General features: G+C 47.8%; 1 protein-coding gene across 4 annotated transcripts in view; it reads right to left on the bottom strand.

The window, feature by feature from the left end:
• NDRG3 (NDRG family member 3) overlaps window positions 1–22,554 on the bottom strand; it is a 110,946-nt gene that overhangs the window by 12,012 nt on the left and 76,380 nt on the right. For all 4 annotated transcript variants that reach the window (XM_034787102.1, XM_034787103.1, XM_034787105.1 and 1 more), the window contains 5 exons: window positions 4,909–5,014; window positions 3,870–3,990; window positions 3,263–3,325; window positions 2,866–2,926; window positions 648–734 (listed from right to left, as the gene is read on the bottom strand). In XM_034787102.1, the coding sequence (XP_034642993.1) occupies window positions 648–734; window positions 2,866–2,926; window positions 3,263–3,325; window positions 3,870–3,990; window positions 4,909–5,014 (438 nt within the window). The remainder of the gene's footprint in view (window positions 1–647; window positions 735–2,865; window positions 2,927–3,262; window positions 3,326–3,869; window positions 3,991–4,908; window positions 5,015–22,554) is intronic.

Below are 22,554 nucleotides of genomic sequence, written 5' to 3'. Positions count from 1 at the left end.
GAATGAGCCCCTAGAGCAGGGATCGGCAACCTTTGGCACGCGGCTTGCGAGGGTAAGCACCCTGGCGGGCCGGGACGGTTTGTTTACCTGCCACCTCCGCGGGTTCGGCCGATCACGGCTTCCACTGGCTGCGGTTCGCAACTCCAGGCCAATGGGAGCGTCGGGAAGCGGCGTGGGACGAGGGATTTGCTTGCCGCAACTTCCCGCCGCCCCTATTGGCCTGGAGCGGCGAACCACGGCCAGTGGGAGCCGTGATCACCTAAACCTGCAGATGCAGCAGGTAAACAAACTGGCCTGGCCCGCCAGGGTGCTTACCCTGGAGAGCCGTGTGCCAAAGGTTGCCGATCCCTGCCCTAGAGTTTCGGAAGCACTTGACTCCTGCCAGAGAAGCATAAAGAACACAGCTTCCTGGAGTTCACCAACACATCCGAGAGAAATATTCCAACCCCCTGGCCATACTAGGGCCTTGAGTGACTCTGAGCTGACTGGTGATACCCAACGTCACTTGCAATATTCCAGGGTCTCCTAGCCAAGCATGACCAACCCCAACCCTGCTTCATTTGAGAACTCAGCCTGAGGGGCCTGGCTCAGTATCTTGTACAGTATGGTCTGCGGCACTCAGGCACAGAGAGAGAGAAGAGTCTCACCTTGGCTGCTGCCCAGTCCATCCAGCCTTTTGCACATGGATCAACATTGATGAGCACGAGCCCCTCCACCAGGTCAGGGTGATTGAGCTGCAGGGAGAGAAACACAGTGTGAGGGGCCCCAGGGGACCAGGAGGCACAATGGCTGGGGAACTCCCTGGGAGAGGCAGTGACAGCAGAATAAGAGGAGAACCTGTAACTGAAACCCTGATTAGATCATTGCTAACAATAGCACAGAGCAGGGGCAGCAGCCTCACCCCATTCTACTGAAGCAAGAAAATCGAAGTGACTCTCCCAGGGTCACACGTAGGGGGTCCATAGCAAAGCAGGAAGAGATTTCTGTTGTCAGACGCTACCGGTGTGGTGCTCTGCTCTGTTCAATGATGATAATAGTGAGCTGCGTACGTGTGTTCCCTCTGTGTGCTGCCCCGGCTCTACGCAGATCGCTGACACAGTAGACCCTGAGAGAACCGCCAATGACCACAGACTCTGATAAGGTACGAAGGCATCTGGCCAGGTTTATTGTCAAATGAAGCACAGTAATAGTCTTCCGCAGACTCTACAAGATGTACTACGAATATGTGGCCCCTGACAATGGACCGGCTCAGTCAGTGGCGGGACTCTCCACTGCCCCCTAGGCCAGACAAAGACTTCCACTCAGAGGTGCATTCTTATACACAGGTACAAACAGGTTACACATCACTCCTGACATATTGAGGTACAGCCTCTCTATGCATTAGTGTGCTGCCTCTCCCCTGGTACAGGTTGGTTCGAACAAACAAGTCTATCCATCATATTGTCCTTTTGACCCTGTCTTTAGGACGAGTCAGCCTGTTCCTTATTATCTCTGTGGAATGTGTTCGTACCGGGATGTTCTGGTGCCATCCTGGCACACGCTCATCTTATTAGTGCATATATGTGAATACGTGCTTTTAGCAGCCTTCCTCTTGCCAACTTCTGTGAGCAGGGCCTGCCTCTGGCTTACAGCATAACTTTGCTTTATGTTAACACGGTCTTGACCATTACTTTAGTTCAGGTCTCAGGCCTCTGATACCAAGGGTTTATGTTTCAGGGACTCATCTTACTACAATTTCCAGTGCTGCACCCTAACCATGGCCCCACTCAGCTTCCTGTAAATTGCAGGCCCATGAACGGGACACGTTGTCAGCACCCAGAATTCTCAGCAGGGACCGTTTGGGGAATATAGTTACATCTAGAGTCTTCTCAGTTTTAATCTGCTGATAGAAAGAAAGAAGCTGGTTTGAGCAAGGCATGGGGAACTCAGGTACTGTATTTACATTGCCCACACAGCTCTGCCACCGCACCTGCCCATGGGGAAGAGACCTAGGCCTAGTCTTCACTTACCGGCTGGTCCGGCGGCACGCCATCGATGTTCTGGGATCGATTTATCGCGTCTGGTTAAGACACGATAAATCGATCCCGGATCGATCCCGGAAGTGCTCACAGTCGGCGCTGGTACTTCAGCTCGCCAAGAGGAGTACGCGGCGTCGACGGGGGGAGACTTCCGGCCGCGTCTGGACCGCGGTAAGTCCGGACTAAGGTACTTCGAATTCAGCTACGTTATTAACGTAGCTGAATTTGCGTACCTTAGTCCGAAGTCCGGACTAAGTGGGGACCAGCCCCAAGACACGTTAAAACCACTTGAGATGTCCATTTTCTGGGCAGCTGGACACTGCACGGTCATACCCATGACCACGCTAGAACCTGAACCCAGACTGCTTATTGTGGGAAGCGAGAGCATCCGCTGCTGCACAATGACAGCTTTCAGTCTGGATTTCCTATCCACCTTGGATCACTGGACTTTCAGCACAGGAAAGCTGTTGATGTTGCTCTAAGTCTGAACTGCAGATTTTAGAAATGGGATTTATCTTTCTAGCTATGAATGCTGAGATGAGATTCAGTACAGTGTGACCACGGAGCATCTACTTGTCTCCTCTCCTACGTGTGCAAGGGGCCAATCCCTAACCCCAGTGACCTCTCCAGCAGCTTTCCACTGACTATAATGGCATCCCCATGCCAGGCACTCACCCCTAGTCTGGCAAGGCTGTAGAGCAGCACTGCCTCTGTTTAACCCCTCAGGTACCCTAACCAGCTTTCATTTGACCATTTGGATGTATCCCGAAATCCCTGCTTCTCAGCCTATGCCCTGCAAAGAGGCAGTATGGTTAGTGGGGGCAGGGTGGAAAAAAAACCTACTTACTGCAAACCTGCTGAGGATGTAAGCACCGGCTCCAACGCCAATCCCAATGATGCTTTTCAGGCTGCAATACAGACACATCAGAGTCAGAAGAGACACTCTAAACTCAAGCCCTGGGTATCCCCACCCCATCCAAGCCTCAGACCATCTCGCCTGGATCAAAGGCTTGTTCTCTTTTAGGCTCTGCAGTCACACAGTAGGCGTGCGTTGGAACGTGTTCCCTGCAGAGACACTCCATGCCAAGGCTGTGTGCGCTGAGCAAGCACCTTGGGACAGCCATTGTCCACTGCACACAGCACAAGCAGAGCCCCGCAGGAGCACAGGCGGAGCTGCTGAAATGGCAGCATGGTCTCCTGCAATAATCTGACAGGAGTTAGCCTGGGCCCCTCTGCACACTCACCTCAGGTGGGTTAGAACAGCAGACAGCATTTCAGCCAGTTCATCCATACTAGGGTAGTGATACCTGAAACCCAAAGGAGAGGCTGGAATCAGCGAGCCTCCGAACACTGACCTTCAGAGGCGACACAGACGCCAGCCTTCCAATGACTTTCCAAAAGCCAGGAGCGTTCAAATGGCGTGGGCTCTGGTATCTATGGTGCAGTGACACTGCAGCATGGCACATTACGGATCTCGCCCTATAAGCTGTGTTCACAGAGATCTGTCCAGCACAGATCCCATGCTGGAGAATGGAGGGGTGGACCAAGCAACTCCAGTTATATATTAGTTTGGGTCAGTTGGGATCATGTGCTAAATCAAAAAGCTCCCAGCAGCATCGCTTCCAGCACTGGCTCTTAGCAATGCAAGTGCCTCCTCTGCTCCAGAGGGCAGAAACTCTGCTGGCTGGAGTGATCCCTCCCCAGCTTCCCCTCCCCCTACTGCCAGGGCTGACCAGGTGGCAGCCTGCCTCTGCCAGCATTGGGAGCCCCATTTGGATTAAATAGCATCTTGGTGTGAGCAGGCCCTGAGCACACCTGGAGCTCTGAGAAGGGGCTTCTGAGAGTTCTTACCCAGTCGGAAAAGGGGGAGCTCCCTCCTGCTGGCCTGGCGCATCCACGTGGCACACAGCAAAGTGTTGGGTAATTTCCTGCATGTCTTCAAAGTTAAAGAATGCATTGAAACAGGATTTGTCTGCAAGAGAAATGCCCAGTGAGCCTTGGACCCTGTCCAAATACTGCTACAACTCATTTTTGGAACAGCAGTGCCACCCACCTGCACCGACCCAAACAGGCTGCTCTGGAAACCCCATTGCTGCTGTGCATCATTTGGACATCTGAAGCCCGGGGGTGCATGCTGTGACCAGGGGTCTGTTAAAGTCCATGTGACAGCAATCTAGGGAGTGTTCGGTGTTGGGAGAGCTGATAGTAGGGGTGGGGCAGAAACAATTGCAAGCTAACCTCACTGCCCAGTCAATCAGCCAGTCACCGCATTGCTCAGCTCACACAGACGCAGTCTATAGCAAGAGGACACAGGACTGAGGAACACAGGGGTTTGCAGCCAGACCAAGAGCCCCTGGTTACTCATGTACACAGGTGCTGGGCTTCTCCTAAAAGCAGTTGCATGAGGGGCCTGGGAAGCTCGTGGGGGTGAAACCTATTGGAAGAGTGGCTGGGGTGATGAGGACCTATAAATAGCAGTGCCTGCCTTAGAACGATTCTCAGCACCACGCCATGTCTGCCACTAACTAGTCTGCCCAGCCTCTCCATAAAGGAGAGGGCGGCACGTGGGATGGCCTTGGGCAGCCAGCTCCATCGATCAGTGCTCAACTCAGCGGGGCCTTTGACTGGACTGCTGGCCGCTCTGCATCCTCACTGAGACTCCCCCCACCAGGGCCTTCAAGGCCTGCAGAGAGCTGCACTCCTGACAAGGGCCTTGTCGCGTGCTCTGTCCCCATCTCAGCTCCAGGCGAGCTTGATTTCTGTGCTCTCTGCATCAGGGGACCAGGAGGCTCCCAGGGACCACTACGACTCTGAATCTTGCCTTAAAACCGACTCTTTAGAACCAATACAGGCTGATGGGGGAGAGAGTTCTTGGAGCAAGAGGACTTACGGTTGAGGCCAATGTCGTGGTAAGTGAGGATGACAGGTCTGTTCCCCTTCGGAGTGCCCCGCATGGTGACGTGGACAACTCCAAAAGCTGTCTCGATGTCATGCTCCTGCAGAGAGAAGACAACAGTCTCACTACAGGGACGACACAGCACCACTAACACTGGCGAAGCCCCATGAACTCTCAGCTCCTCAGTCACAGCCCTACCCCCACGACCGCTCAGTGCGAGGTATCCCACAGTACTTCCCGCCTCATCTCGCTCACTGCTCTGCAGAGCCAGCACTGGCCACAGCTACCAGTTATTACACTTCACTGGCGCACAGCTGGGAGGAGGGCTTGGGACCAGGCCATTTGCAATGTTAAGGTCTCTTTTCGGTCACTTTAGCAGGGTCTTTCTGGTCACATGCTGGTACAAGATTAGAAATTAACAGAACACAGCTTCTCCTCAGAGGTTTTCATAGTGGAACCCACACAACAGAGAGACTGTTGCCTGGGAACATTCACAATAGCACTGCGCCTGCTGGCCAAACAGCATTCCTGCCGCAACGGCACCCCAGCCTCGGAGCAGCGAACCCAGGGAGCAGGTATGTCGCTCTGACTCCTCCAAGGATTTAACTTTGGAAATGTGAGCAGCCTGCACGCCTCACACCACAGCCTGGGGGATTCCCCAGCTCTCTCCCTGCAGTTCTAGTGGCACATCCCCCAGTGTGGACGTGGTTACACTATTATAAAGGTGTTTATTACCCATATAGCTATTCCTGAACGGGAATGGGAATAACGGATGTTTATACTGGTCTAACTGCATCCATGTTAAGGCTTGCACCAGTATAACTAGCTCACCTGCCCAGCACAGTTACTCTGGTACAAAATGTGCATAGAGTAGGCCTCAGGCTCGCACCAAGTGAGAGGATTTTTCACTTGACCAGAGTACTATGGCCATGACCAGAGTACTATGACCACAGCCATTCTTAAACTGAATAGCCAGAGAGAACAGGCGACAAACCTAATTGTTGGAGACCAAAAGCAAGAGGTTGTTTTAGAAGCAGGGTTACTTGTAGACCAGGCAGGGGGTCGCTTACTCTCAGTATTTACCACAGTCAAACTGAAGAGCTGGTGACAAGAGCTTTCAAACTCTACTGCAAATCAGAGCTGAGATCCCTAATGCAGAAGAGTATGTCTATCCCAGAACCTGAGTTGCCTTCCTCCCCACAGGGGGCATAGCCGCTCATATGCTTTGCTGTGTTCACAGATAATCAAACCTGTCTCTGTCTACGTCCCCTGACCTCTGAGCCCGTTGGCGTCCTGGCACCAAAGCCAAGGTGCCTAAAAGCATCTGAATGCACAGTAACTGCCCCAACAGCCAGTATAGCAGCATCCTGCCAGACTGCAGCTCAACTGCAGGCGTTCCTGGTGGAGTTTAAAGAGGCAGTACCAATTTACAGGATAGCTGGCCAATGTTTTCCTCCCCAAACACAGTAAATGGGAAGACTCTGGTCTACCAATTACCAGCCTCCCTGCCTATCTAATCTAATCTATTCTAGTCATCCACCTGCTTTTATATCCGCCATACTACAGTACCCGAGAGCTAGTCAGTTACGCCTTGGCTACAATACTCCGAACTTGGTCCTTTCCAATGTCTTAACCACAGGACTGCAGCAATATGTTAAATAATAACAAATGAAATACAATAAAATCAGCTGAATGCAGTGGGAAGGGTGCAAGATCAAATAGACAAACGGCACGATAGTCCAGAAGTTAGACACTCTACCAGAACACTTGGCCATCCTGCACAGCCTGGGGAACGTATGGAATGCATGGAGGAGAGCGCAGTATACACAGATTGCAGTGCTGCATGTGCACAACACGGCCACGTTCCTGTTCTATAGGGATTGCAGGCACACAGTTTGTGCACCCATTTCACGACAGTGCCAAGGCCTGCTCTCCACACACTGCACCAGCTTAACAAAGGTGTTGTGCTGCACCAATTTAACTAAACCAGTGCAACTTCCTGTCGCCTGTCTGCACACTGGTTAAACTGGGTTTGCATCGGTTGAGCCTGCAGCACGGGCAAGCTAACCCATTGACGAGCACTCACGCACAAAGCTGCACTGCGTAACTGTGTGCAGACCAAGCCCTGGAACAGGGGCGACATCCCAGAGAGATTGGCTCCCCGGTCTGACCTCTAACCCTTTTCCTGATGTAGGAAAACCCTAAGGAGAGAGGGTTTGCCTGCTTGTAGAACCCCAAACAGTCCATATTTAAAACACGTTTTTAATTGGCGTTGGGTGGAAGCATAAGCATGGAGAATCTCAGCCACAAAGAAATTTCGTAAAAAGTTCTGTGCAACTAGACTATGGGGATTAGAATGGGAGTGGAATTCAGCTTTGTCTCCCTCTCGGCATTGCTAATGCGCCCATCGCTAAGGATACGATTTAGTCACGGAGATCATGGCAGCCATGGATTCCACGACTTTACCCCACCTCTGTGACTTCTTTGGCTTCAGCTGTCAGCGGCTGCCACCGGGGCCAGAGCTGGGGCTGTGCGCACCTGCCCTGTGGCTGGGGCCTAGACTGTGTGCGCTCTCCCTCCCTCCGTGGCTGCGGTCGGGGTTATGCGCCCCTGCCCCATAGCTGGGGCTGTGCATCCCCATCCGCCCCTGCCCCACGGCTTCAGCCAGGCTGTGTGCCCCCACACCCTTGACCTGCGGCTGTGGATGAGACTGGATCCGGGGCTGTGCCTCCCCCATGGCAGCGGAGTTCATGCTGTCAGTCTTCCCTCTCCCCCCAGCCCTGCCCTCTGGCTATTTTTAGTAAAGTCACAGGCAGGTCACAGGCTCCTGTGAATTTCTGTTTATTGCCCGTGACCTGTCTGTGACTTTTACTAAAACTAACTGAGACAAAATCTTCACTTTAGCCATTGTACAGAAACAAAGTTTTCTATGGTGCGCTAGAGGTAAGGAATGTAACCCTGGAAACAACCATATATTCAAAAGAGCCATCAGAAACCAGACTGCCAGAATGGCTACCCCTCTCATGAAAATATACAATCCCCTCTGATGCAGCCTTACCACAACATTATTGGTGTGCACATGAACACAATTTAGATTATACTGCAATCTTCCTTAGATAGCAAACAGAGACCACCAGTTACAGGCTGTACAGAACCTAGAACAATGTGGCCCTGGCCCCTAGGTGCTATCACAATACCAATCAACAATCATCACAATTACACACATACTTCAGCCTCACGCCACACCCATAACTGGAGCAGAGGGATAAACACACTGACATTTTCTCTCTGGGGCTTGTTTGTCCTTGCAAAGTGCCTGGATATTTCAGCAGGATGCAGGAAAGAGAGAGAGAGAAAATTCTGCAGCTGTTCCATCAAGGGGCTGGAGCAACGCTCAGTGCCCAGCAGGCCCCGAGCTGCAGAGGCAGCCATACACCACCCAGAGGGCCGGCCCTTGGTGTAAATCAGAGTGCTTTGCAGCTGCCTTCAATTCACTAATGCAGAGACGGTACCCCTGGAGTTGGCAGAGCTCAGCATGCAGTGCTCCATTTTGAGCCACATGCAAGGACTGCCTGGGTCACGCTGAAGGATTGCATCTTGGAGCTTGATCCTGTGGCCACACCTCCATGTTAGTGTTGGGGGCTGCCACAGGACACTGTGCAGAACCCCCTGGTCTCCACCCTGCCAGTCCTGAATTACAGCTGTCTAGACTGGGCACACCACAACTAATAGCCAATCAAAACCAAGCTAACACACAGTTTAGTTTTAAAAGCGTCTGAATTTTTTTTAAAAGGAGTGAATACAGATGTGACCCAGAAATGGCCGAATGTGGTGTAGGTAAAAAGACATCAAACTCTGGTGCAATGAACAGCAGATGGTGCCACCTCCCTCCCTGATCGCTGGGGGTTGGCCAGCCTGCGGACACTCCTGGAAACCCAGCATCTGAACTCTTGACCGCTGTCAGTAAGTACCTGGATGATCAGATGCAAGGCTGTCCCCAGCCAGCGGGGAGTGAGTGATTGCAATTCTCTCCTATTCCAGGTGGGAACATGCTGCTGCTGCCGCTATGTACTAAGGAAAGGAGAAAAATCCAAAGCACAACAGAGCAGTTTTGTGGTCTTAGCAACACACCACGCACATTACTGCCCAAACAATCCCCAGCTCGCTCCACACGTTCTCAAAGGCAACCAGGGCTCGCTACGGAACCCAGGCCTTCATTACACTTCAAGGCAGGATCCTTAAAATTAGGCCCCAGTGCTCCAAGGTGTAAACTGATATTCTGCCCAATTCCCGGAAAGGAGAAGCCTAGCACTGGGTAGGGTTGCCAATTTTGGTTGGACGTATTCCTGGAGGTTTCATTCCTGGCCTAAGGACTGAGATGGATGCCTTCTGTTACTCCTGTCCCGCTTCCTATTATAGTCCTGCCTGGGAGGAGCAGAGTAGAAGCATGGGGCGGGCTGAGGTTTGAAAAGCTTCCTTTGGAGGGCCGGCGTGTGAATCTCCAGGGCTTTAAGCGTTGCCATCGAGTCCTTAAAGGTATGGAGCCTAGAGTCTGTCTGCTCTGAAAAGAATCCTGAACAGCCAAAGGGTAGGTCCTGGATAGTATTCTGGACCTCATTCGGGAGCCCCGAGACCTGAAGCCAGGAGCTGCGTTTCAGGGTTATGGCAGTAGCCATTGTGTGAGTGTGGCTGAATCTGCTGAGTCCAACATGGCCTGTAGGGAGGTCCTTGCAACCACCTTGCCCTCCTCCAGGACTGCCCCGAACTCGGAGCGGGGTCCTCCGGAAGCAATTCACAGAACTTGGACAAGATGTTCCAGGAATTGTAGCAATAACGGCTGAGGACGCCTGCTGGTTGGATATGCGAAGCTGGAGCCCCTGCAGTGGAGAACACCTTCCAACCGAAGAGATTCAGCTTTTTAACTTCCTGGGACTTGGGGGTCTGCCCCAGCTGTCCCTACCATTCCTTGCGGTTAGCCATCTCCACAGTACCCGGCTGAGGGTGGGTATAGAGGTGTTCATGCCCTTAGACAGCACACAGTACTTGCGTTCCATCCCTTTAGCCATGGGGGGAATTGAGGCGGGTGTTTGCCATAACACCTTAGTTCTGGATTGTCTTAATGAGCAGCAGAGCCAACCTCGAAGGTCCTTCGGGGCCAGAATGTCCACCATGGGATCGGTCTCCTCTGAGACCTCCTCCACCTGCATATTCAGGTTCTGGGCCACCCTCCTGAGCAGGTCCTGATGCCCGTGGTGTCCATGGCAGGCAGTGTGGTGGAGGTACCCGCCACAGCCTCATCCGGGGCTGCCTTTTGCTGACAAAACTGTGTAGTGTAGACAAGGCCTAAGACTGTTGGAACTTGTGATGAGAGAGACCTTTGCTTTGAATTCACTTAGCTTGTTAAGTTAGGTATTAGTTGTGTTTTACCTTTTATTTCCTTGTAACCAATTCTGACTTTTATGCCTCATTACTTGAAATCACTTAAAATCTATCTTTCTCTAAAACAATAAAACAAATGTATTAATTATCTAAACCTGTACGTTTGGATTGAAATGCTGGGAAACTTCATCTGGGAGAACAGGATTTGGGCATACCATTTTCTATTAATGAAATGACAGACTATCTATGAGCTTGTATTGTCCAGGGGGGTGCTGGGCAGTATAAGACACATATTTCTGGGGGGAAGTCTGGGACTGGGAGTAATGTACATGCTGGACGCTGTTTGTGAGCAGACCAGACATGGTTGCTCTCATGGCGAAGCAGTGTAAAAGGCACTACAGGTCGGAGAATTGAGGGGATACAGCCATCCATCAGTCCAGATTGTACCCTGGGTAATGTCACATCCATCTTTACTGAAAACTCAGCAAATACATTTACTAGAGAAGGGTGAAGTATTTTCTTCTGCATAAAGCAAAGCAAATGTTACATTAATCCCACTCTGTGCTATCTTAGCTCTATGGGCCATGTAACACTGTAGGCCTAGGATCTGATCAACCAGTCTTGGGTGAAATTCGGGGAGTTCATCACTAAAATAAATAAATAAATAAATAAATAAATAAAGTTCTGCTGCTGATAATGCACCCCCCCACTCCCCAGAAACGTCCCTAACAAAGTTATAACCACCAAGGTTGTAAAATAAAGACACCCAGAGGCATTGCCGGGAATCCCCAGACGAGTGGATCCTGACTGGCCATCAGGTGAAGTTAGTTTGAACATTGGGAGTGCTGAGCACAAGAGATTTGCTTGGCATATGTGTTCTTTGTGTGCTGCTAATAAGTAGATGTTTAGAGTACAGCTGTGTAAGGCTCTTTCACTGGGAAAATGTTCCGCAGATGGGGTCAAGCCTTGAGCCCTCGGTAGGGTATAGGCGGGATGCCCTAGATTACGTGGGTAACAACACCACAAGAACAGCTCAGGTCATGAAGATAAGCCACATCAAGGCACAACTCGTTATACTTCACATCAGCACCACAAGCTGACCCGGAGCTCCGTCTCCGACTCCAATGGGCAACACTGCTGGTGGCATGAAAAAGGAAGGCTGATTCCAATGCACCAAAAGGACTGTTTCAGATAGCCTCAGAGCGCTCCCCATCACAAGACGGGGAGGGGAGAGAGGCTGGCAGGGAGCAAACAGGAAGAGTGCACTGAACAAGGGCTGTTCGGAAATTGCAGAAGGGCTCATGTTTTGTCTGCAGTGTCCATTTGAGTCATGAGTGACTGGCAGATCCTGCACTCCTGGAGTCAGAAAAGCAAGTATCAGGAGCACATGTTTAATGTGGGCTTAACATAAGAACATAAGAAAGGCCGTACCGGGTCAGACCAAAGGTCGATCTAGCCCAGTATCCTGTCTACCGACAGTGGCCAATGACAGGTGCCCCAGAGGGAGTGACCCTAACAGGCAATGATCAAGTGATCTCTCTCCTGCCATCCATCTCCATCCTCTGACAGACAGAGGCTAGGGACACCATTCCTTACCCATCCTGGCTAATAGCCATTAATGGATTTAACCACCATTAATTTATCCAGTTCTCTTTTAAACTCTGTTATAGTCCTAGCCTTCACAACCTTCTCAGGTAAGGAGTTCCACAAGTTGACTGTGCGCTGCGTGAAGAAGAACTTCCTTTTATTTGTTTTAAACCTGCTGCCTATTAGTTTCATTTGATGACCCCTAGTTCTTGTATTATGGGAAAAAGTAAATAACTTTTCCTTATCCACTTTCTCCACATCACTCATGATTTTATATACCTCTATCATATCCCCCCTTAGTCTCCTCTTTTCCAAGCTGAAGAGTCCTAGCCTCTTTAATCTCTCCTCATATGGGACCCGTTCCAAATCCTTAATCATTTTAGTTGCCCTTTTCTGAACCTTTTCTAGTGCCAGTATATCTTTTTTGAGATGAGGAGACCACATCTGTACGCAGTATTCGAGATGAGGGCGTACCATTGATTTATACAAGGGCAATAATATATTCTCAGTCTTATTCTCTATCCCCTTTTTAATGATTCCTAACACCCTGTTTGCTTTTTTGACCGCCTCTGCACACTGCGTGGACATTTTCAGAGGACTATCCACGATGACTCCAAGATCTTTTTCCTGACTTGTTGTAGCTAAATTAGCCCCCATCATATTGTATGTAAAGTTGGGGTTATTTTTTCCAATGTGCATTACTTTACATTTATCCACATTAAATTTCATTTGCCATTTTGTTGCCCAATCACTTAGTTTTGTGAGATCTTTTTGAAGTTCTTCACAGTCTGCTTTGGACTTAACTATCTTTAGCAGTTTAGTATCATCTGCAAACTTTGCCACCTCAGTGTTTACCCCTTTCTCCAGATCATTTATGAATAAGTTGAATAGGATCAGTCCGAGGACTGGCCCTTGGGGAACACCACTAGTTACCCCTCTCCATTCTGAGAATTTACCATTTATTCCTACCCTTTGTTCCCTCTCTTTTAACCAATCTCAATCCATGAAAGGACCTTCCCTTTTATCCCATAGCAGCTTAATTTACATAAGAGCCTTTGGTGAGGGACCTTGTCAAAGGCTTTCTGGAAATCTAAGTACACTATGTCCACTGGATCCCCCTTGTCCACATGTTTGTTGACCCCTTCAAAGAATTCTAATAGATTAGTAAGACACGATTTCCCTTTACAGAAACCATGTTGACTATTACTCAACAGTTTATGTTTTTCTATGTGTCAGACAATTTTATTCTTAACTATTGTTTCGACTAATTTGCCCGGTACAGATGTTAGACTTACCGGTCTGTAATTGCCAGGATCACCTCTAGAACCCTTTTTAAATATTGGCGTTACATTAGCTAACTTCCAGTCATTGGGTACAGAAGCCGATTTAAAGGACAGGTTACAAACCTTAGTTAACAGTTCCGCAACTTCACATTTGAGTTCTTTCAGAACTCTTGAGTGAATGCCATCTGGTCCCGGTGACTTGTTAATGTTAAGTTTATCAATTAATTCCAAAACCTCCTCCGTGACAGTTCCTCAGATTTGTCACCTACAAAACCAGCTCAGGTTTGGGAATCTCCCTAACATCCTCAGCCGTGAAGACTGAAGCAAAGAATCCATTTAGTTTCTCCGCACTGACTTTATCATCTTTAAGCGCTCCTTTTGTATCTCGATCACCAAGGGGCCCCACTGGTTGTTTAGCAGGCTTCCTGCTTCTGATGTACTTAAAAAACATTTTGTTATTACCTTTGGAGTTTTTGGCTAGCCGTTCTTCAAACTCCTCTTTGGCTTTTCTTATTACATTCTTGGCTTGGGAAGTCCCTTTGGAGAAGGTGCCAGCCACCATCAGCTTCAAAGGAAGTGTTTATTTCTAACCCACAAGCCCACACCATATTGTGTAATCCAGGTATCCGGGTCCTGAATTAGGATATCAATGGGTGAAGGTCCAGCAGAATGAGAGGTGCTAAATCATCTGCAAAAAACTAAAAGTGCATTGGAGGCTGGGAACAAATCAAAGGACAATGATGAACTCTAAGGATGGTGGACGGTTCATAAACAGCAGAGGTTGACTCAGAGCAGCCCCAAGATCCATGCCCAGAAGAGGTTTGCAGGTACAACAGCCCACTACACCTGTGTTTCAACCATTAACTATGCAATTGGGGAGGTGAACACTGGGATCCATTTCCACCTTCTGCCTGAAAGGAAGCCACCTATCTGAAGAGCCTCTGCTTCAGTGACCTCAGACCAAAGGGTGTGTCTCCACCTTCACAGTGCGATAGCTAACATGCTGTAAAACTCTAGAGTAAACTGACAAGCTACAGTCGTGCCACAATGTAGCTGGTTGTGTTGCACCGGAATATGACACCCCTGAGTGTACTCCAGAACCTGACAGTACTGCAGTCAGCCATTTTGTATGTTCAGCCATTGCCAGCTGAAAACCAAACATCTCATAGCTAGGAATAATAATACTAGAAATATTCTGAGATAATAAATAGTTTGTTGAAATTGGGAGAATTGGTGACCCAGTAGAGGTTACTATGCTGACCCACAAGGAGTCACTGTAGGTTATATGTTTTGTTAGAGCAGTGGTTTTCAAACTTTTTGTATTGGTGACCCCTTTCACACAGCAAGCCTCTGAGTGTGACTCCCCCTCAGAAGAAAGTCCGAACAGTGTATTGTTCAGCAAACCACGAGAGCACTTGGCTGGCTGTATGACCAGTATGGATCTGAAACACTGCTGTAACAGCAAAGCAACACAGTTCAAGCTCTAGTTAGCAAGAAGTTCGAGTTCCTTTCCTCTGACTCCGTACACCACAAAGGAAATTCTCCAGGTGACTGTTGGAACCAGAAACATGCTGTAATGAAGTTCACCATCCACTGCTCAGCTATTAAATTCCTCCCTCCCCCAAGTTTACTCACGCCATGTCTTTCCTTCCTCTCTGAGGGGAAGAATTCTGGGAAGTGTGAGGGCAGGTGTACACTTAAGCACTGCAGTGGCCAACTACACGGTGCAGCTGCGCTTCTGTAGTGTTTCAGTGAAGACACTACTATGCCAATGGGAGAGCTTCTCCCGTTGGAGTAGTTACTCCACCTCCATGAGAGGCGGTAGTTACGTTGACGGGAGAAGCCCTCCCGTCAACATAGTACTGTCTACACCGGGAGCTAGGTCGGTATAACCCATTGCTCAGGGGCACCTCCGAGCGATATAGTTATACCGTGTAAGTTTATAGTGTAGACCTGCCTGAGACTCCCATCACAAGAGGGGACTAATTTATGAAGGGCCCATGTGCTTCGCAAGTCCACTTCCACACCGCAGAGGAGTGACATTTGCCTGAGCAGTTCCACTCCCCTCAATCATTCTCCTCCCCCACAACTCCCAATAGTTTATTGTTGAGCTATATTGCGCACAAATGATGCATTCAGAAGGCCTCCCTCCTAAGCTGAAGCACAGCATGTGCCAGCAGCACCACGATGAAAGATGTGAAAGCGAAGGACACGGCCAAGGCATTATCCAGCTTTAAAAACATAACATCCGTGTGTGTGTTAAAATAGCAAGTACATGAACGCTGAAAACAGATGAGAACAGCACGGTCATACTTTGTGCCTCCCGACCTTGACAGTGTCCCTTTACACTAGATCAGAGTCCAGCTGCACATGGTAATAGCAAGTATTGAGATTGCTCGTTAGCTACTCTGAAGCACTGTTAATGGCTATTGCATAAAGGATGAAGACAGATCAACCTTTGTTAATGGCATGGCACTACCAATTTTCTGCAGGCAGGAACTGCACAGAATCCTTTCCCGACCCAGGGTCCTGTATTCTTCTTGCGACAGACAGCAGCACAGGAGCTCCAGACACCAACTTGTTATACTGGTCTTGAGAACTTACATTTAACATCCCCGTCCAGCCAATCTCTTCAAAAGAGAAGCCAATGGAGCATGCTGTTGTCAGAGGTTAGAAAGCTGTTGTGAATGCTTGGGCTCCTATTTCTTTGAGTAGGCTTCATGGAAGAATTACATTCACATGTCCTAAAATATAACTTGTAAGTGGGTTTCCATGGAGTCTTGCTAACTCTCTAAAAATGTCATTTTATTTACAAAAATTTGACACTTTTCAAAAGATCCAATATTCAGGAGTGAGGAAATGAAGCTTCAGGGATTCAGCCACTTCTCCACTTGTGTATAACTCCTCACTCGGAATCACTCCACCTGATTACGGTTCAGTATTTTTGGCTCCTCAAGGCCCATGCAAACGCATGACACTGAGCTTCTCTCCTCTCTGATGAAGCAATACACTATAATGATGGTCCAATGATTAGGGCCAATTCTTTGCCCTACCACAGTCTCAGGCAGGTCACTAAGGCCTGGTTTACACACTGTTTTTTGTACCATTTAACTGGGTCAGTTAGGCGTGGGATTTATTATAGAACTAGTTAAATCAGTACAACCTCCTAGTATGGATGCTTTTATACCAGTATAGCCTATTCCCCCACATTCACTGGAATAAGCTCAGTATAAACACCTTTATACAGTATAACTGGGTCCACACTAGGAGGCTCGTACTGATATAGCTATACCGGGATAGCTCAAGTGGTACAACTTTTGTGTTGGCCAAGACCATAGTGTCTCTGTGTCTCAGTTCGAGCTGTACAATGGGGACAATAGCCCCACCCCACAGGGTGTTGTGAGGATTGTGAGGTGCTCAGATACTACAGAAACAGGGGCCAGACAAGTACCTTAGAGAGACAGATCAATATAAGCAATAATTGAAATTCCCAGAGAAAAAGCTACTAGGTCTGTTGATTAATCGCCGTTAACTCATGCAATTAACTCAAAAAAAATTAATCACGATTAAAAAAATTAATCGTGATTAATCATAGTTTTAATTGCACTGTTAAACAATAGAATAACAATTGAAATGTATTAAATATTTTTGGATGTTTTTCTACATTTTCAAATACATCAATTTCAGTTACAACACAGAATAGAAAGTGTACAGTGCTAATGTTATATTATTTTTGATTACAAATATTTGCACTGTAAAAATTATAAACAAAAGAAATAGTATTTTTCAATTTACCTCATACAAGTACCGTAGTGCTATATCTTTATCATGAAAGTGCAACTTACAAATGTGGATTTTTGTTGTTGTTACACAACTGCACTCAAAAACAAAACAGTGTAAAACTATAGTGCCTACAAGTCCACTCAGTCCTACCTATTGTTCAGCCAATCGCTAAGAGAAACAAGTTTCTTTACATTTATGGGAGATAATGATGTCAGCTTCCTAATTACAATGTCACCTGAAAGTGAGAACAAGCGTTCACATGGCACTGTTGTAGCCAGTGTCGCAAGATATTTATGCGCCAGATGCGCTAAAGATTCATATGCCCCTTCGTGGTTCGGCCACCATTCCAGAGGACATGCTTTCCATGCTGATGACGCTCGTTAAAAAAATAATGTGTTAATTAAATTTGTGACTGAACTCCTTGGGGGAAAACTGTATGTCTTCTGCTCTGTTTTACTGGCATTCTGCCATATATTTCATGTTTTAACAGTCTCAGATGATGACCCAGCACATGTTCGTTTTAAGAACACTTTCACTGCAGATTTGACAAAACGCAAAAAAGGTACCAATGTGAGATTTCTAAAGATAGCTACAGCACTCGACTCAAGGTTTAAGAATCTGAGGTGCCTTCCAAAATCTGAGAGGGATGAGGTGTGGAGCATGCTTTCAGAAGTCTTAAAAGAGTAACACTCTGATGCGGAAACTACAGAACTTGAACCACCAAAAAAGAAAATCAACCTTCTGCTGCTGGCATCTGACTCAGATGATGAAAATGAACATGCATCGGTCTGCACTGCTTTAGATAGTTATCGAGCAGAACCTGTCATCAGCATGGACGCATGTCCGCTGGAATGGTGGTTGAAGCATGAAGGGACGTATGACTCTTTAGCGCATCTGGCACATAAATATCTTGTGACATCAGCTACAACAGTGCCATGCAAACATCTGTTCTCACTTTCAGGTGACACTGTAAACAAGAAGCAGGCAGCATTATCTCCTGCAAATGTAAACAGACCTGTTTTTCTGAGTGATTGGCTGAACAAGTAGGACACAGTGGACTTGTAGACTCTGAAGTTTTACATTGTTTTATTTTTGAATGCAGTTTTTTTGGTACATAATTCTACATTTGTACATAATTCTACATTTGTAAGTTCAACTTTCATGATAGAGAGATTAAACTACAGTACTTGTATCAGGTGAATTGAAAAATACTATTTCTTTTGTTTTTTTACAGTGCAAATATTTGTAATAAAAATAAATATAAAGTGAGCACTGTATACTTTGTTTTCTGTGTTGTAACTGAAATCAATATATTTGAAAATGTAGAAAACATCCAAAAATATTTAAATAAATGGTATCCTATTATTGTTTAACAGTGTGATTAATTGCACAATTAAACACGATTCATTTTTTTAATCACTTGACAGCCCTAAAAGCTACATTAAGACAGAGTTAAGGTGGAGGGCACGTATCAGTGATTTAGGGAAGAACTGTAATTTATTCCCAGAGCAACCATTATAAACTCGGGAAATACAGAGTTAAATGCAAACATAAAATAAATCCAAACATGTGAAGATGTGGAAATGCAATGAAAGCACCCACACAACTTTAACTCTGTCCTGTAGTGACATCATGAAATAACCATACAACTACGATTAATACATAACAGGGTTTGTCATTTCAGAGTAAACTGATTTTTAAAGACAGTTTTTCATTTTTTCCCTCATAACCGGATTTCTTTTCAGGTTAACCTGGACTCTGAATTTCCTGGTTTTACAATGCTGCTTGTTATTTTGGGCATTGCAGAATTCTGGCTTTCCAACCCTCGTGAACCATTTCAGCCAGGCAGCATGGTCAAGAAAGCAGTTCCAGGTCTCCGCTCACCTTTCATAAGTAGCATGCTGACATCAGCACCCCCTTTTCTCTCTCTGTGGGGGCAAGGGAGCAGTACCAGAGACAGACTGGATTAAATGCTGTTGTGTGTCAGGCAGAGGTCACAGCCTTAGAGTGCATTTTTTTTAAATGACAACGTACATTTCAAATGTCAGGAGTGTCTGGAAAAGGTGGAGAATTTTATGTCAACAGGGCATTCACCTCTCAAAAACAAACACAAAGGTTGCACCGGCAGAATAAAGACACAAACTCCGTTCCACTAACTGCAGGTCACCAACACCATCTGCCCATCAGCCAGACAGCCAGCCCTCAACAAGACCATTTAATCTGCCATCTGCTTGCTAAGGGGGGATAAGCTAAGCCCAGCATTTCATTAGAGCTCACAAAGCTGGAGCGTGATGGGGGTCTGAGATTCTAGGTTAATACATTTTATTTCCGAGAATGAACTAGATTACTACTACAAATGAAAAAGAAAGAAATTTACCGTTTACTCTCATGTCAAATGGTTACCAGATTATTCAGGGGTTGTTTTAAATGGAGTAATGGCACCCTGACCATTGTTTATCAGCATCTAGTTGTGTTTAGTGGTGGCTAAATGGGTATCAGAAAAAGAGCACAATGTCCTCCATTGGTCAGCTGCAATGCAGGCAGACAGGCTGGGAGCCCCTCCACACCACTCCGACCCAGAAAAACAAGTCTCTGGAGCAAGAGGAGGGGCTTGCAATTTGGATTAGCATAGACCTGTTTCAGACCAGTCAGGCCAAGCCTAGATTTATACATAACTGAAAATAAATACTCCAACCGCCTGGGAAGTTAGCAACAGCTTACAAAAGGGGAAGTGCACATAGCCTCACCCAGCAACGAGTGCTGAAGCTTTAGTGAGAGCAGCATGTATAAAATGTGTTCTGTGCACCATGCTGTTCAGAGGAACATCTCCCTCTACACCAAGGACATTCCAAGCAAGACTGAAAATAGGAGCTGGGACTCAATTAATTTATCTTCTTAGCAGATAAATATTTATCCCAAAACATGAGCACCTGACAAACTAGCGTGGAGCACCCTGAAACTCGAGCATTCACCTGGAACGAGTTCTGGATTTGTCATACCAGATCAGAACATGGTGCCATCCAGTGTAATATTCTACCAAGAGAAAAGTCCACAATGGCCCTGGTCAATTGTGAAAGGCTCAGACATGAGGAAAATGACTTCTGACCCTGAAGGCAAATCAACTTATGGCCTGAAGCGTGAGATTTGCTTACCCACGGTTGGTACGCTTCTGACCTCTGCTCTGCTCAGTCCATGTCTCCTCATGCTTGCTGTCTGGGAAAGGCAAGACTCTGAACACCAAAGGCAAGACTCTGAACACTCTTCATGTTCCAACAAGACTGATCATGTAAGACTGTGTTCTCTGAAACCATCCTGCTGAAGAAGGATGTTCATAATATTAGCCCAGCTCAGTCTAAGGCAGTTTCAGAGTAGAAGAGTGAGAAAAACTCACTTCTAGCATGGGCCTTGTCTGTGCACCAATTTGCACCTATTTAGTTAAAACAGTAGCCTGTGGGAACACACTTATTTCCACTTAAACCAGACTTATTTAGATTTCATTTAAACCTGCTCCTTATGGAATTAAGCTAAAGCAAAGAAGCCTGGTTAAAAAAAAAAACCAGCATGACCCACCAAAGGATTTTAGTGAACTTGTAGTCCTCTACTCCTTAAAGTTGTCTGTCCATGGTCTAGAATGCCCCAGTTTTAGGGCTTGTTAATTTATCATTGGGGGAATTACAGTAGCTGGTGTATTAAGAATGAAGTGGAAATGCTGCTCTAGGTCCCAGGTCTGAACTCAGAAGAGTGCCTGGGCCAGATCACAGTTCTGAACACAACAGGGGCAATGCTGCTGCCGCCACTTCAGAAAGAACAAGGCAAACCTCATACTGCTTAATTCAAAGTTAAACTCCCAAGTTAATGAATGAAGTAATGGCTTCAGAAACATCCTGCCAAGCCTAAAAGGGGTGAGTTAAACTGGACAGGAAAGCTGGAATCAGGGCTAGTCACTGTTAATAGTGACTGCTGAAAAACGTGAACCCTGGTCACAAATGAAATACAAATCAAACAGGAATAACAACTGTCCTCTCAGTCCCAGAAAGAGACTTCTGCCCTCCAAACACAGGCAAAGCTAACCCTCCAGCAGTGTCTGGACTCTGCCACTAACACCAAGTGCTGCGTTTGATGCATCAGTTCCTCACAATCAGCGAACAACATTTTCGTCCAGTTCAGTTCCCAGCCTGCTGAGAAAGAAGCCAGTGAAACACACACGTAATCAAACTTGGCACTGCAGGGCTGCTATTGTGAAGTAGCTCTTCGGCAGAGTTGTGCTACAGGCCTTGATCACAGGGATATTTACAAAGAGGGGCTTGGGGAGGATATTGTGGAAGAGAATACTAATTATGTCACAGCCCTGTCACCAAGTGACATCCTTTTGTACCCCCTTTGTAAAAATCTCAGACCCTCGCTCAAGCCAAGAAAGAGCGCAGCCCTTCCCCTCTCCCTCCAGCACTGCACAACTGGCTTATGGGTGTAGATTTTGTGCTCCTTGTACAGGCCACTGTCACAGGCAGGAGACCCAATTAGACCAACCTCAGGTCAGAGTTAATATAACAGATGATATGCTTCAGCAGTGGTGGGAACCTAAAGCCACTGCTTAGGTCTGATCCAGCATTCCTTGGCGCATGGATGGCCGAGGCAGATGGCCGAGGCAGACAGCCGTGCCCCGCAGTGGCACTTGGCAGGAGGAGGAAGAGGAGGCGGTGGCAGCACTGAATCACAAAGGCAGCTGTAACTGGATGCTAAAAAGACACTATAATGAATTGAGAGCTCCTGCAAGCAGCATCCTGGTTCCTGCTCAGTTGTTGCCATGGACACCGGTCCTCCACTGATCCAACCCACCAAGATCAGGCATTCCTCTGCTGGCGCTCACTTCACTGCCGTCTGCTGGGCTATGGGGCTGCTTGGCAACTTTGCCACAATTCAGCAGCGTGGGGCGAACGCAGACCTCAACTACTCTGCCACTTCGAGAGGGCCTGGGGTTGAGACAAGTGAGGGCAGAACAGGCCCGTGTGGAGCTCGTCCACACATGGCTTAGCTGGCTGCCCACCCTCTTTCCATGGGGTAGGGCTCCCCTGTGTTCCAAACACGTCTGGTCAGTCTCTTTAGACTGGGGTGTGCCTTGGGGAGAGCGTGTGGGAGGTGGTGCGGCTTAATGGGAAAGGGGGGCTGAAGAGAAGCGAGGCCTTTTATAATATCATGGGGGCTTTCCTGTCCCCCTCTTGGACCAGCACCTTCTGCCAAGCTTGGACAGCTGCCAGCAGGGAGAGAGAGGGAGCCAGCTTTGAACAGGCAAAGCCTAGGCTGCTTTGGAGATTCAGAAAATGCCCAGGGAACGGTTAATACTGCCCTCTCCCATCCCCTGGTCCCAAGCACACCGCACCTGTGCTCCCCTTACTCACCACACACAGGCCCCAGCAGGTAGGGCCTGTGCTCCAAGCTCCCTGATCACCTCCTGACCCAAGCACACTGCATCTGTGCTGCCTGCACACATACAGACCCCGGCCCCATGCACAGCACCAGTGCTCCCCTCCTAGGCCCAAGCCTGACAAACCTGTGTGCCTCTCCTCAGCGCAACCAGGCCTGGCACCTGAGCTCCCCTCGCCCTTTCCTG

The sequence above is a fragment of the Trachemys scripta genome, chromosome 12 (assembly GCF_013100865.1).
Source record: "Trachemys scripta elegans isolate TJP31775 chromosome 12, CAS_Tse_1.0, whole genome shotgun sequence".
Classification (NCBI taxonomy): Eukaryota; Metazoa; Chordata; order Testudines; family Emydidae; genus Trachemys; species Trachemys scripta.
Note: the sequence above shows the minus strand (reverse complement) of the source record. Positions and strands in the feature narration are given on the sequence as shown.